General features: G+C 39.1%; 1 protein-coding gene across 1 annotated transcript in view; it reads left to right on the top strand.

The window, feature by feature from the left end:
* The window catches only part of CLIC4 (chloride intracellular channel 4), a 70858-nt gene extending 57508 nt beyond the window's left edge, over positions 1–13350 (top strand). Inside the window, exons 4-6 of the mRNA XM_004603453.3 lie at positions 2143–2249; positions 8635–8816; positions 9786–13350. Of these exons, the coding sequence (XP_004603510.1) occupies positions 2143–2249; positions 8635–8816; positions 9786–9950 (454 nt within the window). The 3' untranslated portion in view covers positions 9951–13350. The remainder of the gene's footprint in view (positions 1–2142; positions 2250–8634; positions 8817–9785) is intronic.
* The last annotated feature ends 5402 nt before the right edge of the window (positions 13351–18752 follow it).

Raw genomic sequence — 18752 nt, 5'->3', positions numbered from 1 at the left:
ACAAAAATTATTGACTGTCAACAGAGTACAAAAGGAAGAGCATTTTCCTTGCATGCTGCTGATCCAGGTTTGACTGTTAATAACTGTCCACCAAACACAGCCAGAAGTGATTCCCTGAGCAACACCAGGTATGCCCTTATTAAACACACCCACACACCCACTCACCCCCTGCCAGGGGGTAAGAGGGAGTAAATCTAAATCATTAATGTAAAACTTTTTCTAAAGTCTTAAATTTTACAGGGCTTTTAATTTTACAGGGCTTTGATGAATTTTCCCTAAAGAAATTCTAAGTGTGAATCTTTCTAACTCTCGCTTCCCTGGAATTGTTGCAAGGAAGAGTGAAGAAAAGAGCTTTTTCACATGTATTTCCAATTTGAGGGAGAAATATCCAGAGCACGTGTGTTTGAAATTTAAATGCGTAAAATGTACAGTTGTGGTTTATTTATTTATTTTTTGCTTTTTGGGTCACACCCGGCAATGCACAGGGGTATTCCTGGCTCATGCACTCAGGAATTACCCCTGGTGGTGCTCAGGGGACCATATGGGATGCTGGGATTCGAACCTGGGTCGGCCGCGTGCAAGGCAAACGCCCTACCCGCTCTGCTATCGCTCCAGCCCCAGTGGTTTATTTTTTAAGAAAGCAGACAGGTCACAAATGTCTGTTTTCTTCTCTTTTCTTTTCTTTTCTTTTCTTTTCTTTTCTTTTCTTTTCTTTTCTTTTCTTTTCTTTTCTTTTCTTTTCTTTTCTTTTCTTTTCTTTTCTTTCTTTCTTATTTATTTATTTATTTTTTTTGGTTCTTGGGTCACACCTGGCGATGCACAAGGGTTACTCCTGCTCATGCACTCAGGATTTACTCCTGGTGGTGCTCGGGGGACCATATGGGATGCTGGGAATCGAACCTGGGTCGGCCACGTGCAAGACAAACACCCTACCCCCTGTGCTATCACTCCAGCCCCACAAATGTCTGTTTTCAAACTAAAAAATTGTGCCAACACAACAGAGTACTTGTTAACAATTTCTGGCATCTTTCTATTTCCTAGTGCCACCTGTACAGTTTTAATACATGGGAGGTTTCTGAAGAGTCCTGACGATAGGATTGGTTACTATGCTCAGCCTCCTGCTGTTTCTATCCTTAACTTATTATGGACAATCAGGATGCTCCAAAGGAGACCCCTGCACTGAGTTTGTCCAGGGCATAGCACACCAACATACTGCTTGGCATTGCTAATTGAGAATGTCCCATTGTTTAAATGCTGACTAGGGCAAATGAGGAAATGTATTTTTAACTTCATTTGTAGTTTATTTAAATTCATATTCAAATGGCCACATACCACTAATTGCTACCATATCGAACAATTTAGTAGAGAATAATTCCTTTTTCACAAAAAGTTCTTTTCAACAGCACTACTCTGCAACTCTACAGCAGCATTTCTCAACCAGGGGCCATATTCGTGCTGTGCCCTGACTCTTCGCCCCCTCCACCCTCACTGGTGAACATCAGTCCCACTGGTGAACATCATATTAGTTATGGCTGGGAGTACAGCATGAGACTTGGGGACTGATTAGTAGGATAGGGTGCCACTTGAAGGAAACAAGGACAGAAGGGGCCACAGTCAAAGAAAGGTTGGCTGTGCTAGAGTTCTTTCTTTTTACTCTTTCACAACTGGCAGTGCTCTGGGGTTACTCCTGGCTCTGCACTCAGGAATCATACTTGACAGTCTTGAGGGACCTTATTGGATGTTAGGGGTGGAACCTGGGTCACATGTATGCAAGGCAGACACACCTTACTCACTGTACTATTTCTCTGACCCTTAGAGTTTTTTTTTTTTTTTTTTTGACTTGGCACAAATCTCTGAGCAAGTAGATTTGTTTGTCCACCATTTTAACATTTAACACAAAATGGAGGTGGCGTGTGGATGCTATTTGGTTGCCAAGAATATTGATATTTGAACAAAAAACACTGCATAACTTTGTTTCCTAAGGAAAAACACATCTTTGGAATGTCATGGAAAGCAGATAATGGTATTTGTTAGTTGGCTATAAAAATTAGCCTAGTAACTGTTAATATAATTATTTATTTAGCAAATTTATGCTAATTTATTTTTGAGAAACTATAAATTATCATCACTTTTTCTATTTAGGTACTTGAAGCTTTCACCAAAGCACCCAGAATCAAATACAGCTGGAATGGACATCTTCGCCAAATTCTCTGCCTATATCAAGAATTCAAGGCCAGAGGCTAATGAAGGTAAAGGATGTTTTTCTGTTTGTTTGTTTTGCTTTTTTTTTTTTAACATCACACTACAATGCCCCCACAATACCCCAAAATTCCTTATAATGAAAGTGATTACAAGTGAATAATTTGGAATCCAGATACTTATATAAGTATTAAAATGTGATTTAAAAAGTTTGTTAGACAGCTAATTAGAGAGAGAAAACAGAAGGGAATGCCTTGCCACAATGGCAGGGTGGGGTGGGGGGGAGATGGGTTTGGGGAGGGTGGGAGGGACACTGGGTTTACGGGTGGTGGAGAATGGGCACTGGTGAAGGGATGGGTTCCCAAACTTTGTATGAGGGAAGTATAAGCACAAAAGTGTATAAATCTGTAACTGTACCCTCACGGTGATTCTCTAATTAAAAATAAATAAATTAAAAAAAAAAAGTTTGTTAGAGGTTTGATGACAAACCAGGGTAAATCTTTAAATTGCTGGTGTGTATGTGTGTGTTATCTAAAAGTGAGGATGCTTTGCATATAGAGGATATGTGATAAAATGGTTATTGGATGAGTTAGTTTCCATAGCCTTCTGAGATGAAGGGAGCCATACAAAGAACTAGCTAATGGTGTACTGAAAGTAATGGATCGAGTGGCTGAAATAGATTATTGATAGAGTCTAACATAAACAGTTACTAAATCTTCTATGTACTGTTGGGTGTCAGCAGACTAAATTCAACTTGGTAAATATTTTGAGTATCAGTTAGATTCTCAAACTTTCCAAATATCTTGCATCTCCTATAACTAAGACTTAGAGCTGAGTCATTATTTGGTAAGAATTGCTTAGGTAGATGAATATAGTTTTACAAATTTTTAAAATTAAAGTACACTTCTAGGGGCTGGAGACATTGTATAGCAGGTAGGATGCTTTGCTTACATTCAACCAACATGGATTCAATCCCTGGCATCTCATATGGTTTCCTGAGCTTGCTAGGAGTGATTCCTGAGTGCATAGCCAGGAGTAAACCCTGAGCACATCTGGGTGTGCCCCTAAAACAGACAAAAAAACAAAAAACCCACCCTTGCCAAAGTATGTTTAGGAAATGACTATATTAGTCTATCAAGCTTATATATAGCTAAGGTAAACTTTGAAGAAGGTTTCATTTAATGAAACTTGTCTAATTTCCTTTTTTTTCTCCCTTCTTTAAGCATTATTCTCTTTGGGGAAAGCTGTATATAGAGATAAAAAGTGTTTAATTAAAAGTTACAACAGTATCCAGAAGACACTTTCTTTTTCTTTTTTTCATATTATTCATAAATAGTCTTTATTGTATTTTTATTTAAATTATGGCTTCACGTGGTCTGTAATTTTTGTTAGGTCTAAGATATTTTCGCTTTAATTTTTCAAATTTTTTGTTTTGTTTTGTTTTTGGGTCACACCTGGCGATGCACAGGGATTACTCTTGGCTCTACACTCAGGAATCACCCCTGGCGGTGCTCAGGGTACCATATGGGATGATCGAACACGCAAATGCAAATGCCCTACCCGCTGTGCTATCGCTCCAGCCCCTAATTTTTCAAATTTTTAAACATTTTTTAGTGAATCACCATGATGTCTATAAACCACTAGTTTATAGACTTATAAACTTTTATAATTACATTTCAGTCATAAAATGATTGAGTACCCATCCCTCCACCAATGCACATTTTCCACAACCAATATTACCAGTATCCCTCCCTCTACCCCCTCAATATCCCCCTCACCTGCCTCTGTGGCAGGCACATTCCCTTTTACTCTCTCTCTCTCCTTTTGGGTGTTATGGTTTGCAGTGCAGGTAGCCAACATTTTTGGTCTGTGGTCTTTTTTCAGCACACATCTCCCAATCCCAAGCGAGCCCTCCAATCATCATTCACTTAGTGGTCCCTTCTCTATCCCAGCTGCCTTTTCCCCCAGCATGTGAGGCCAGCTTCCAAGCCATGGAGCTATCTCTAAAGACACTTTGATTCATCATTGGTTTGAATAGTTGGATAATTTAGGTGGAATTCTTTTCTGTTGTTGTTGTTATTGTTCTCTGTCTCTCACTGCCCCCACCCCTTTTTTTATTTTTATTTTTTGGGTGGAGTTCTTTGGACAGAAATTTGTGGCAGTAAATGAGCAAAAATACCAAAGGGGAAAAAATGCGAGAGGCTTGGTTAGGCAATAACGAACATCTTTAAAGAACATTTGCTAGTTCCCTTGTGGTGTTTCAGTAGGCAGATACCCAAGCAATTCAGGCTATCATATTTTTATCAACTTTTTAAATTGTAGCATTTTATAATTCAGCATTGAATTTTAATCACTTTTGGAATAATACTCACCAAGAAATGTTGTTCTCTTGTGAAGGAACAAAGGGGAAATTCTTAGTTGCCAAGCCTGGCTTACACTATTAAATGTGTTCCAGTATCTTCCTTGGTATGGGAAGAATTTTCCCTAGTAATTGGCTTTTTTCTTGACTAATGTTTCTTGTCTACGCACTTTTCTATAACAAGTAAACAGTTCCATTGAAGCCCCTCCTATCCTTAGACTCTTTCCTGTTCTACCTTTCCTCAAAGCAGGCCACTGTTCTTTTCATTGTTTCCTTTTATACCCAGATGCTCTTGCTGCATTGTTCTTTGAACTCTTAGTTTAAGTCTTAATGTTTTTATTTCTCTATGTGGCTTTTGGAAGCTGAAGGATGGTTAAATTTCTTTTGCCACTTGGTGGTGAGGAAAAGAGGAATAAAATGTCTTTGCTTAAAAAAAGACCAATTGGTTTGGGGGATGGGTGGGGTGGGGAGAAAGTGACTCACATAAGTATAAGTTTGTGTTCTATTTTTTCCTATCAATTGAGTACTGTCTTAAGTAGCCACCTACTCTTAACTGTCCTTAGAAGAATGCTGTTAATCAGAGGCTCCCAAACTTACTTGGCCTGCCACTTCCTTGACAGAAAAATTAATAATCACTTCATGCCTACCCGGAAATGTTCATGTGAACAAACAGAACGTTCCTTGCCTCTCCATGAGAGAGAGAGAGAGAGAGAGAGAGAGAGAGAGAGAGAGAGAGAGAGAGAGAGAGAGAGAGAGAAAACCCTGCATTCCAGCTTCTTAGGGTGGGGAAAAAAGCTGTATAGCCTCCTTTGGGAAACACTTCTTCAAACAAGAACAAAAATAATATAACGGGTGACAGATCATTTGTTTTAGGAAGCTTTATATTAAATTACCTACTAGTAAATAAGAGTTCCAGTTGCCAAGCAACATTCCCCCCACAGGGGCATGTGATGGCCATGAGATTTCAGAACACTGTTTTTAGTTATTTTAGGGACTTAATAGGTTTCCCTTACGTATTTTTTTGGTTACAGTTCTGCAGTTCTTTTATCTGTCTGTTTAGTGCAATTAAAAATATTAACAGTCCAGAAAGTAGTGATTCAACTCCTGGTTTTAATCTAAACAGTAAATAACTCACATAGAGATGGAGTTGTCATAAATAGGAATAGCTTGGCCTTTGAGTAGTAACTGTTAAGTGTTTTACAAACTCCAGTATGTTAGCACAATTTTAAGACCCCGACTTTAATACAGATTTAAGACTCCACGTCATAGTACTGGGCTGGTGAAAGTGAAACCAAATGTGGTGCTTAGATTTTGGGACAAGTCAACAAATAAGATTTAAAGACTATTGTAAAGGAAAACACTGATGATAGATACAATAGAAAATATTTAGATACAATAGAAAATATTTAGATACAATAGAAAATATTTTGGTAAAATGTTCAAGTTTATTGGGAGGAAGAATGTTACCTTTTGAAGCATTGAAAGAAAAATCAGTGGTTAATTCCTTTTATGGTAAAGAATTAGGTATAACTTGTTCTGGATCCAAATTCTGCTAGTACTGTAATTTACTAATTTATGTAATAGTAACTAAGTGCTTAGCTGTAACTAGTATGTACTTCATTAGCTGTTAGCTATAGAATATTCTTAAAGAATTAGTGAATTGAGCAGTGATAAAATCTGCCATTATGTGTTCTGAGACATAGATCATAATATTATGATTTGTATATATATATATTTTTTTGCTTTTTGGGTCACACCCAGCGATGCTCAGGGGTTACTCCTGGCTTTGCACTCAGGAATTACTCCTGGCGGTGCTTGGGGGACCATATGGGATGCCGGGGATCGAACCCAGGTCGGCCGCGTGCAAGGCAAACGCCCTACCCGCTGTGCTATCGCTCCGGCCCCATGATTTGTATTTTTAAGTAGAGGCAGTTTCTTTCTTTTTTTTTTTTTTATTCCAGATTTCTATTTTATTTTCTAGATTTTTTATTCCTCCCTCTCTTGATATCTTTTTTCTCTCCCACCCTTCATCCTTCTTCCTTTCTGGAAAAGCATTTGGAATCAGATGGTGATTGATGGTTGTTTTTCAGTGTAGGTAGGAAGAGGCATAGTATACCTACCTGTTCTTTCAAAAATCAGTTATGTGTAGTGCTCTGGCTTTAATACTATTTCTAAACTGTGATACCTCAATTTTTTAAAATGGTTGTATAAGGTTATCCCTTAGTAAAACTAATAGCAATTTTAAAATATAGTTTTAGGGGCCGGAGCGATAGCACAGCGGGTAGGGCGTTTGCCTTGCACGCGGCCGACCCGGGTTCGATCCCCGGCATCCCATATGGTCCCCCAAGCACCGCCAGGAGTAATTCCTGAGTGCAAAGCCAGGAGTAACCCCTGAGCATCGCTGGGTGTGACCCAAAAAGAAAAAAAAAATAAATAAATAAAATATAGTTTTATCCAGGTAAATAATAATTTTTGTTTTCTTCATTGTGAATTATTACTGTTTTCTACAGATAGATCTGGTTTTATTAGAGTAACTCTTTTCTGCTGCATTAACTCATTTAGGTTATACTATAATGTGTGCTTATTGAAATAATTAAAACATAAAATCAATGAAATCTCAGTATTCCTCTTAAATCACATTATTTTAACTTTCATTTAAATGTAATTTTGCAAATGTATGTAAATTTATTCAGGTAATTATATTCTGCAGTTGCCTTTTTGTATATTATGTGGTAGAATTCCTTCCATGTAAAAATATAAATCAGCTTAATTTTTAGAAGTACTGCTTAATATTCCATATGGATTTTTATTTCTACATTATCTTGCAGATATTTGGATTTCTTGAGTTTATTTTATTGCAACTGATAATACTGCCAGTGAATGTTCTTATAAGTAGTTTTGTCATTTTATTTTGTAGGGGAAAATGGTTTTGTACATGGGAAGAAACTATAAATTCAAAACTTAGAAATAAGGCTTAGGGGCTAGAGTGATAGCACATTGGGTAGGGTGTTTGCCTTGCACAATCGGGTTCGATTCCCAGCATCCCATATGGTCCCTTGAGCAGAGCCAGGAGTGACCCCTGTGCATTGCCGGGTGTGACCCAAGAAGCAAAAAAAAAAAAAAAAAAGGCTTAGCTAGCACTCGTTTCTTTAAAAAGTTTGTACGAATATCTAGTCAAACCAATGGTATAAATATAAATTTGGAGTTTGAATAAGTTTTTCCCAGTTATTCTTGGAAGGTATATGCCAGTTTATATTTACACTAATGTGAGAGTATTTGTTTCTTACACTTCTGAGTGAGAGCCAGAGAGAATGATTATCTTTGAAAGAAGTGGAGAATATGAATCATTTTAATTTTGCTCTCTTCTAAGAGGCCCAAAAAGGTGCTTTGGTTTTCATGAGCAATTTTAAATTCATGCAATTTTAAATTGATTACATGACTTTTATTACAGTTTTTTTGAGCTTTTGAAATATCTTCTTTGAGATGCCAGCATAAAAGTATTAAAAAAGAATAGCACTAAAACTAATCACAGGACAAGGAGTTACTTTCTGCTGGCCTCTTACTGCCTTCTAGTGGTTAATCTTGACATTTTCATTATTTTTATTTTTTAATGTTGGTTTGGTTTTGGCTGGTGAAGTTGAGGGGAGCCACATTCAGAATTACTCCTGTTAGTGTTCAGGAGACCGTATGGGATGCTGTGGACCAAACCCGGGTCTGTTGTATGCAAGGCAAGTGGCCTATCTGCTGTACTATTGCTCTAGCCCTGAATGATTTTTCTTTTTCACTACTTCTTGGTATCTTTGTTGTTTGCTTTTCCATATATAGGTGATAAACTTTATATCAGATAATTATGTTTTGCGGGGGTGGGGCTCACATCTGACAATGTTCAGGGGTTACTTCTGGTTTTGTACTCAGGAATCATTCCTGGTGGTACTTGGGGCAGCATATGGGATGTTGGGATTGAACCCAGGTTGGTTGCGTGCAACGTAAATCACTCCAGCCCCTATTCTGACACTTTTGATAAGTTTGAATAGTATGTGATAGATCTTCTGGAATGTGATCTATCTTTCTTTCAGCTTTGGAGAGGGGTCTCTTGAAAACACTCCAGAAACTGGATGAATATCTGAATTCTCCCCTCCCTGATGAAATTGATGAGAATAGTATGGAGGACATTAAGTTTTCTACACGGAAATTCCTAGATGGCAACGAGATGACACTAGCCGATTGTAATCTGCTGCCCAAACTGCATATTGTCAAGGTAGGTCAATAGGATGTGGTGACTTGTCGCCTTCAAACCTAGTTTTCTGCTTGCTACGCATTGTATCTACTAAGTTTTTCCTTTGTACACAAGACTTCTCTGATTTCCCTTTGTACGCCTAGGAACCCCAGATAGTCTAACTAATGCTATTTAGGCAGCAGTTGAGATACCATGGAGTTAAATGAAGTGGAAAAAAAAGATGTCTTAAAATTTGAAAAGGAAGGTACTTTTTTGTTTTCTGCATAAATTTAAAGATGTAGTAGATAACTTTGAATTGGAATTTGCCACTCCAACTTACATTTTCAGGTTCTCTGATCTTTTCCGTTCACGGTTAAAAAAAAATGAGTATTGATTGTGAAATACTGTGTTAAGTATAAGTTATAAATAGTACTTGTGTAGTAAAAAAAATAAAGATCAAGAAAAAACTCAGCAGATTTGAAAATAAATCTGGGGGGCTGGAGAGATAGTTAACGTGCTGAGCACATATTGGAGGCACATATTTGATTCAAATAAAAAACAAAGAAATCTAAAAAGTAGTGGTTTTCTTTTGGGCCACACAAGCAGTACTCAGGTGCTGTTTATTCCTAATTCAGTTGAAGGTCGTATTCTCTGGTACTGTTTTTAGGTACTGTGCAGTGCTGGAGTTAATCTCACAGCTGTAGCATGCAAGCATGAGCATTAGTCTTTGAGCTGCCTCTCCACCCCTAGACCAGTGTCTAAAGTGTTATTCAGTGGATTACACTTGACTGTGTCTCCGGTTAGCTAAGGCTGGCATTTGTAATCACTGTCACACTTCTGAGTCTGGTATAGTTTACAGATCTTGTCATTATTTAACTTCTTGTTAGAATGAAAGTGGCAGTCTTTTTTCCACAAAATCAATAATTTACCCAAATGTTGGAGATATGTCTGGTCTGTGTTACATGGAAAATAAATGTTGATGTCTTATCCCTTTATCCCCTTGTGTTTCAGGTGGTGGCCAAAAAATACCGCAACTTTGATATTCCAAAAGGAATGACCGGCATCTGGAGATACTTAACTAATGCTTATAGTAGAGATGAGTTTACCAATACCTGCCCCAGTGATAAGGAGGTGGAAATAGCATATAGCGATGTAGCCAAAAGACTTTCCAAGTAAAATAGCACTTGTAAGAGAGATGTCTTCTCATCTTCCCCTAAGAACATGGCTTTTCTTAACAGACTGCTCCTTCCTATGAAGTTTGAATTTTATTTTGCATGATCATGCAGTTAATCAAGATTAGGATAAAGGATAGACAAGGTATAGTAGCTATCTTGAAATATACACTCCTAAGCAGTATTATTTCAAATTTCTTCTAACCTGACTATCTCACCTCATCTTTATCCGCCTCTCCTATCATTTGGAGACACTCCATCACAAACTTTTCACTTTAGAGGTAGTTTGCCCTCTTTGAAGCTCTCACCACTGAGTCCGTTTCTTGTGTATAGATGGCAGAACATTTTGAGGTGTAATGTTTAACTGTTAACTGCTAAAATAGTAACCATGTACTCATCAGTTAATCCCAAACTGGTGCATAATGCATGGTACAAGGAATATTTATGTACTTGGGGAATTTTATATTATTTAGTAAGAGTATGAAACAATTGCTACTGTATCAAAATAATCTGTTTCAACTTAGTCTGTCCTGGATATGTACTAAAAGGATACTAGGGCCAGCGTAAAAAATCTACAGAAAGTCACAACACATTTTGCTATTTCACTCTGTATGTGGATTTTAATTGCTTAAAAGCATGTAGTAAATAATAAATCTTTAAACCAAGTAGAACACTGACATCAGGTGGAAGCTGAAAGTTTAGAGAGAGAGATGTATTCTTAAGATTTTTTGAGCATTCAGTCCATATCAGAAACCAGTGGGCACCTTATACTCTCTGCTTAAATATTGGTTTTATTATATGTGCTCAGCCCAGTGCCATTTATATCACTGTCTTCCTTTATTCTGAAAAGCTCTTTAAGGTAAGAACAGACCATTGTAGATCTTTTGAGCATCACTACATAAACTGACATTTAGTTGAGTTAGCAATAGCTGTATAATGATAAGTAATATAAAAATTAATGCAGAGATTAACCTGAGGACTTTAGGGTGGGTTTGTCAAAATATCAAGTAGATTTTTTTCTAAAAAATATTTATTTGATGTTGATAGTCTAGAAAAAAGAACGCACTGTTTGCCCTGTATTTGAAACAAGATAAAAATAGACTAAATTGTTAACTGTTATAGGTAGGTATTTATCATCATACTTCCTTCAGATTATTACTATTAATATTATTTTTGGTGAGGCAAGATAGTTTTGAGATTTATTTAGACAGATGTAAGGGGAGAGAAAGGGAGAAGTATGTGTTCAAGAGAAAGCACAAGCATCTCCAGAGTGGAAAATAACCAAGCAAAGAAACAGGCAAATGACATACACGTTCAAGGGAGAACATGGGCTTGAAGAGCAGGCCTCAGTTAATTTTTTCTACACCGTATTAAGGAATAGCACCCTGTATGTTTTGCAAGTTGAAGTCCTGAACCAAGATATTTGTGCTCTAATTTGATAGGATGAACTAGGTGAAATAGAAACAAATGCTTGTTATGTATTTATTCATTTTTTAAAATGAACTTTCTAAGTACTAGTCCAAAGACTGTGGTTGTGACTATAATATATTTTGGTAATTTTTTTTATACCTAGCTTAAAAAGTGCTATTTCTTATAGAATGTTTTTGAAATTTCAAGTATATTGCTTTAAAATAGCAAAGTTTTTCCCTTTTTGATATCTTAACTGTTAGTAAGCCCTGGCTTTATGGAAGCAGCCCAACTTTTTATAAGTATGCCACATTTTTTAACCTATCAGTAATTATTTAGGTTGGTATAGAAAGATAAGAAGAGCTCCATATTGTATCCACTTGGCTCAGGGAGATTTCTTTGACTAATCTTTCTTAGAACTTTTTATTAGAGATCAAACTCCCTTTTATAATTAAATATTGGATGATGATTTATTTGGCTCTAGAAAGAAGCATTATCAGGTTATTGAGAAATACTGTAACAGTTGCTTCAGTGGGTACAAATGTCACATCTGTACCAATACACAGGCAGCCATCATCATTTTTTTCCTGCTTTTTTAAGTAGTGACAACTTGGCATTTACTGAACCTTGCTTCATAGTTTAAAAGATTAAAAAAAGAGAGAGAGAGCCGAGAGAAGTTGGTATCTGTTCTTTCAAGTGGACTAAGTGGTATTAGGGCAGAGGGTTAGTGAAAAAAGAGTCACGTAACTCAAAATGGAGTGATAAAAAAACAATCTGAAACTCGCTTGTGAATATTTCCCCTTTGAATTCTCTCTCAAATTTTGTTTTCCACTTCATCAAAAGGTTAGATTTAGCTATCTCTGGATATCCTAGGAAGGCAGGTGTGTTTGAGATTTTGATGAAGACAGAACTCCATGATGAAGACAGAAAGGCAAGTCATAGTTATACCAGGAAAGTCAGCCAAATGGAATTAAGATTGGCAAATGGACAGAAGTGGTAAAAAGGATGATCCTATGATAGGCATCTTCCCTCTTAATTGTTTGCAGGATCATAGCTTAAAATCTTGGGAGACTTGGGGCACAAAAGTTTTCGTGGCAGTTCATGTAGTATTTTGCCTTATCTCAGTCATTCATGTTTTGATATAGTTGACATAATTGAAATCATGATATTTTTTCTGCTACTGAATCTTTTCCTCCCTGCTTCATTTCCGTTCCACTTCAGCAAGGAGATTGGATATTAAATGAAAACGCTCACTATTTTGTTGGGGATTTTGAGAGATTTTTGTATTCAACAATTGGAAAGCTCTGTTATTTCAGCTGATACAACTTTTTTTATATAGATGTAGATTTTCTGTACAGTTCTGTTACCTCCTTTTGATAGGATTTCTGACTTACAGTAAAATGCAGATGATATTTTATTTGTTAGTAACTTTGGCTTGCATAACTTATCGTAAACCCTTGAGCAATTTGTATACAATTAAGAGTTTCCTGACATTTAGGCTTACAATAAGTTGATTCCTCTAGAATTTAGGCATTTTTACTTTATTTCTGTTGAGTTTGAATCAAAGTTCATGTAGATAGCTTTTAACTCTGTGCATTAAAGAATACCCATTTAGAAAATATTTACAAGGTAAAAAATGAGAAGAAATGGAAATGTATTTTTTCATGATAATTTTCATACACATTTCATCAAGTTTATTGATTTTTTACACTGCCTATAATTTGTATTTGATTAAAAGAGAGGAAAGCATTCATTACTGATGTGAACTTTTAAAAAATTGCATTGATAATTTATAGATTATTAATGTTGGTCACCACAGTTATATTTTTATCATGACAGGCTTTCAACTTTTCCCAAATCCTAATTTTGGACAGAATTGGAGTATTTTCTTTAGACTTATTTGAAAAAATGAAACCTTTTTTTTTTTTCTCTCTGGAACCAGTATGTTGCTGGCAGCTGTTGTATTAAAAATAAAGTATATTTTCACTACCACAAAAGGTTCTTTGTTTTCTTCTTCATGAAAATAAATAAATTGAGGTAAAAGTTTCGTGTGAGACTACTTTTTTCCCTTTGGGTGATTTAGTAAACAATGAAGAAAAATCATCTTCATAGGTCATAAAACAACTTAATTTAAATGTTCATGAAAATACTTTGATTAAAGTGTTCTTGATATTCATCCTTATCAAAATAGGATCAGCAGTAAAAACTTTGATAAAGATACCTGTTAAGGGCCCAAGTTTGATTCCTCCGTCTCTCCCAGAAAGCCTGGCAAGCTAATGAGTATCCCGCCTGCACGGTAGAGCCTGGCAAGCTACCTGTGGCGTATTCAATATGCCAAAAACAGTAACAACAAATCTTACAATGGAGACATTACTGCTGCCCACTCGAGCAAATCGATGAACAATGGGATGACAGTGCTATGACCTGTTAAAGGGGATGGAGAGATAGTACAAGTAAGCATCTTGCACATGGCTGACCCAGATTTCATATGTGGCATCCCATTATGTTTCCTGAGCACTGCCAGGAATGATCCCTAAGCGCATAACCATGAATAAGCCCTGAGCACCACCCAATATGACCCAAAATACGATCTCCACCCCCTCCAAAAAAAGACGCCAATTAAGAACCTACACTAAATTTCATGTATGACTATGAAATAGAAGCCCTCTCACTGAAGTCAGGAATAAGAATTACCGTCTATGGCAGCTATCACTCAGGTACTTTTAATAGCTAATTTATTAGAAAGCCTCCTTGTAAATGCAGTAAAGTATCAAAAGTAAGGAATGGGTGGGGGGGGGACCTGGGGTCATTGGAGGAGGGATGGCTCATGGGTGTTGAGTTTAGAAATGGGAACACTGTACATCTTAAATTCTATTTTGAAGAATTTTGTATAGAAAAGAAAGTGAAGTTGACGGCTCTTTGTTTTCTCAGAGGAAGGCACCACCCTGGGTTTTGTTGTTTGTTTGTTTGCTTTTTATTTTGGGGTCACACCCAGCATTGCTCAGGGCTTGCTTCTGGCTCTGCTCTCAGGAATCACTCCAAGTGTCTTCAGGCGACCCAATGGGGTGCTGGGGATCAAACCCTGGTCAACCACATGCAAGGCAAGTGCCCTACCTACTGTACTACCACTCTGGCCCAGTTGATGGTTCTTTGAAGAAATTACATATAATAAAGATAATCTATTAGAAAAAAGAAAGTTGAATAGAATCATTGAATACAAGATTGAGAAATAGAAACATTATATGCAGATATTAACTAAAATTTAAAAAGCTAGTAATATTTCTAGAGGAAAATAGAGTAAAAGAAATGGGACGTTATTGACATACATATGAGTTCAGAAACGTGTAATAGTTGCCTGTTTTTAAAAAGTAAAATATAGGGCTATTTGGTGTATGTGCGTGTGTGTGTGGTAAAATAAAGTTTAGGGCTACTTGGTGTGTGTATGTATGTGTGTGTGTGTGTGTGTGTGTGTGTGTGTGGTATAGAGCTACTGTGTGTGTGTGTGTGTGTGGTGGAGCCCACACCCACAGTGTTCAGGGCTTACTCCAGATTCTGCTCAGAGATACTCCTGTCCTTGGTCAGGAGACTGTTGTGCTGGGGAAAGAACCCTAGTTGTCTGGCTGCATGCAAAGCGAATGCCCTGCATGCTGTACTCTCTCGCCATGATGACAATGCATTCTGAGAAGTGCATCATTAGGCAGTTTCCTTGTGTAAATATCCGAGTGTAATTACACAAAGATAGCACAGCCAATTCAACACCTCAGCTATGGTGGACCCCGCTGGCATTGCTCCTGTATATGCGGCCCACTGATGAAGACATTGTCAGGTGTCATGTGCTTCACAATGCTACAACATGCATGCAGAAAATGTGCAGCAAGGACAACCAGGCACAAACAACCAGAGATTCCATTTCTCTGAAATGACAAGAGGGTGGGAGCGATAGTACATGGAAGAAGTAACTGCTATGAGTACTTTTGGGAATGATGAAATGTCCTGAAATGAACGGTAAACATCGCACAGCTTTGTAAATACATAAAAAATTTAATGGCATGTAAATTGCGTCCCAATTTTTAGAAACTAAAGGGAAAAATTCTGACTTGCTGGAGTTTTGAATAATCAATGTATTGACAGGTGATTGGCAAGGTAATGTTTGTGTTCCTTTGTATTTGGATGAAAGTTAAATTTACCTATCATCTCATATATATATATATATATATAATGTATTATATACATAATACATGGTTGGGGACCATATCTGGCAGTACATAGGGCTTAATCCTGGTCACGAAGTCACTCCTGGTATTGCTGGAGGTCTGTATGTGATGCCAGGGGTGGGACAGGAGTCAGCCATATGCAAGGCAAGTACCTGTTAAGTCCTGTACTATTGCTCTGGCCCCCGAGATACATACTTAAAAAGAGGAAAATATATTATTGGTGATACAACTCTATATATTTGATTTAATCCACCTGAAATGGGTGATTTTTATAGTTTGTAAATTATACCAATAACAATTTCTTGAAATAAAAATACAAATCTGAAATCAAGAATTCACTGGGGGAGTGATCTCTCCAGTGGTATATAGAAAACAGGGATAAGGGAATGCATGGTATCAAAAGGCGGAATATCTAGCTTACCCTTGGCCCTCGATTATAAAAATGAGGACAAGAGGAAAGAAATTGAGGGAGGAGGGCGAAGCGATAGTACAGCTGATAGGGCGCTTGCCTTGCACCCACTAGGGTACCCCGAACACCGCAAGGAGTGATCCCTGAGGGCAAAGCCAATAGTAAGCACTGAGTACCGCGGGTGTGGCCCAAAACCAAACAAAAAAATAAAATAATGGGGGGGCTGGAGCGATAGCACAGCGGGTAGGGCGTTTGCCTTGCACGCAGCCAACCCGGGTTCGAATCCCAGCATCCCATATGGTCCCCTGAGCACCGCCAGGGGTAATTACTGAGTGCAGAGCCAGGAGTAACCCCTGTGCATCGCCAGGTGTGACCCAAAAAAAAAGAAAAAAAAAAAGGGGTCTAGGTCCCATATTAGTCAGGCCCTCTCCCAGGAGTTCATCCCTCAAGGAGGAAGTAGGAGCCTAACTTGGGTCCCTAACTTGGTCCCTAAATTAGCCCTCCCTCACATCAGATGGGTCAAGGCCTAATGAGGCCGGAAGGGGGCGCTGGCTCCCTGCTTTTGCAGTTCCGCTATTGCAAGCACGGTGGTGGCTGCTGCAGACGCCCTCCAGTTTGGCGAGCTGTCAGCTCCCTTCAGCAGCGTCCAGGGCTTCCTTCCTCTTTATCAGATCTGCCCGGGCTGCTGCAGCGCTTTGCGAAGGCGGCTCCAACCTTCTTCCCTTCTTCCTGTGTCGCACAGAGGCTTTCAGACTCAGCCACTAACCTATGATTCCTCGCCTGCCACCCGCCGGAGGCCGGGCCTGGGGTACCCTTGGCCCGGGCTCCATCCCTCTTTTCTTTGGAGGTGCGGCCCCGTTTTGAGGTCAGACTGCGTTTGGGCTTTGGCTGCCATCAGATCCAAAAGCAAGCGCGCGCCTCTAGCAGGTCAGCTTTGCAGAGCCGTGGCGCGTCCGCAGGAAGCGCTTTGCAAGCAAAACTAGCAGGTCTGGTGGCAGTTGGGTCGAGGCGAGGGCGAGGGACTTTGCTGTGGTTAGTCCTGGAGGTCCTCCCTCCCCCCACCCTCTACCCCAGGGCACAGAGAGTCCTTTTAACGCCCCGGCCCCGAAGGCGTTGGCCCAAGTGGCTGTGAGCGCCGCTGCAGGCGCAGGCGGCTTAGGCGGGCGGGGCTCCAGGGGAGACCGGTGCCTCTGGGAAGGGAGCCGCGCTGGGGACCCGGAGTTGACAGTGTCCGAGAAAGGCGCTAGAAGGGAATGACCCCCGCCTCCCAAACGTTTCCCGTCTTTTCACTTTCCCCCGTCGGCTGTGATAGTGATGATCATGATTTACAATTATTTTCTTAGATAACATGCACAGAGAAGTGATTTGCCTGGTGTCGCCAAGTGAGGATCTGATGATACAACTCTGGCTCCAGAGCTCCCCTGGGCATTAGGGGACACGTTGACCAGCGGAGGCTCAGCAAACTGAATCCTCCACTCCTCGCCCCTCCTCCCCTCTCCTCCCTGCTTTCCTTCTTTTCTCCTTCCCTCCCCTCTCCCCTTTCCTTTCCTCTCTCCTCTCCTTTCTTCTCTCCACCCCTCTCCTCTCTCTCTTTTTTAAATTTGAGGTGGGTGGTCACACCAAGTGGTGTTCAGGGGACCATACAGTGCCAGGGATCAAACTTAGGGACACACACACACACACACACACACACCACACACACACACACACACACACACACACACACACACACGAGGCATGAACTCTACCTGGGCATGACCCCAGGATGAACTGCATCCCTGAATGGAAAGCAATTTTATTTTTTGTGTTTGGGCCACACCTGGTGGTGTTCAGAGCTTATACTGGCTCTGTGTTCAGGGTCACTCCTGACGGGGCTCTGGGATCCTATGGGGTACTGAGGCTTGAACCTGTGTCAGTTGCATGCAAGACAAGCGCCCTACCTGCTGTACTATCTCTTTGGCCCTGTAATTAAAATTGGTTTAAAAATTGCGGGGGAGGGGGGACTTTCTCTTTTTCTTTCTTGGTATTTTTTTTGCTTGTTTTCTATCAATTTTATTATTTTTTGAAATTGTAGTTGAAGTACCACCGTTATAATAGTGTTAACATTTTTATTTTATTTTTTTGCTTTTTGGGTCACACTTGGAGATGCACAGGGGTTAATCCTGGCTTTGCACTCAGGAATTACTCTTGGCAGTGCTCAGTGGACCATATGGGATGCTGGGAATCGAACCCAGGTCGGCCATGTGCAAGGCAAATGCCCTACCGGCTGTGCTATCACTGCAGCACCTTTTTTTTTTACATCTTGGATATTAGTTTATTTACATCTTGGATATTATTATTTTATTTACTAGGATATTATTAGTCTTGGATATTATTAGTTTATTTACATCTTGGATATTAGTTTATTTGACATGTGCGTATATGTAAAAATAATAATTTACATATGAATGAGTAAAAAAGAAGGCTTGGAAAGTACTGGAAGTTTTCTCTTCTTTAAAAAATTTCTTATTAGTTAACACTTATGATTTTAATGTACACAATCACTGCACCTTTGCCACTCTCAAAGTTCCCCGGACCCTCGACACTGTCCTTATATCACTTCTAGTCTGACTTTTCCTTTTCCCAGCCCCCTCTTCTCTCACCCCATCCCCACCCCCACCCCAACCCTCGCTTGGTAATCTCAGTTTTGTAGTCCAGGGCCCAAGGTTTGTCATGGATGCTGTTGGCCCCCTCCTGTCAGTTCTCTGCAGATCACAGAGGAGTGAGATCACCTGGT

Source organism: Sorex araneus, chromosome 5, assembly GCF_027595985.1.
Source record: "Sorex araneus isolate mSorAra2 chromosome 5, mSorAra2.pri, whole genome shotgun sequence".
NCBI lineage: Eukaryota > Metazoa > Chordata > Mammalia > Eulipotyphla > Soricidae > Sorex > Sorex araneus.
This window is presented reverse-complemented; position numbering and strand designations above follow the sequence as displayed.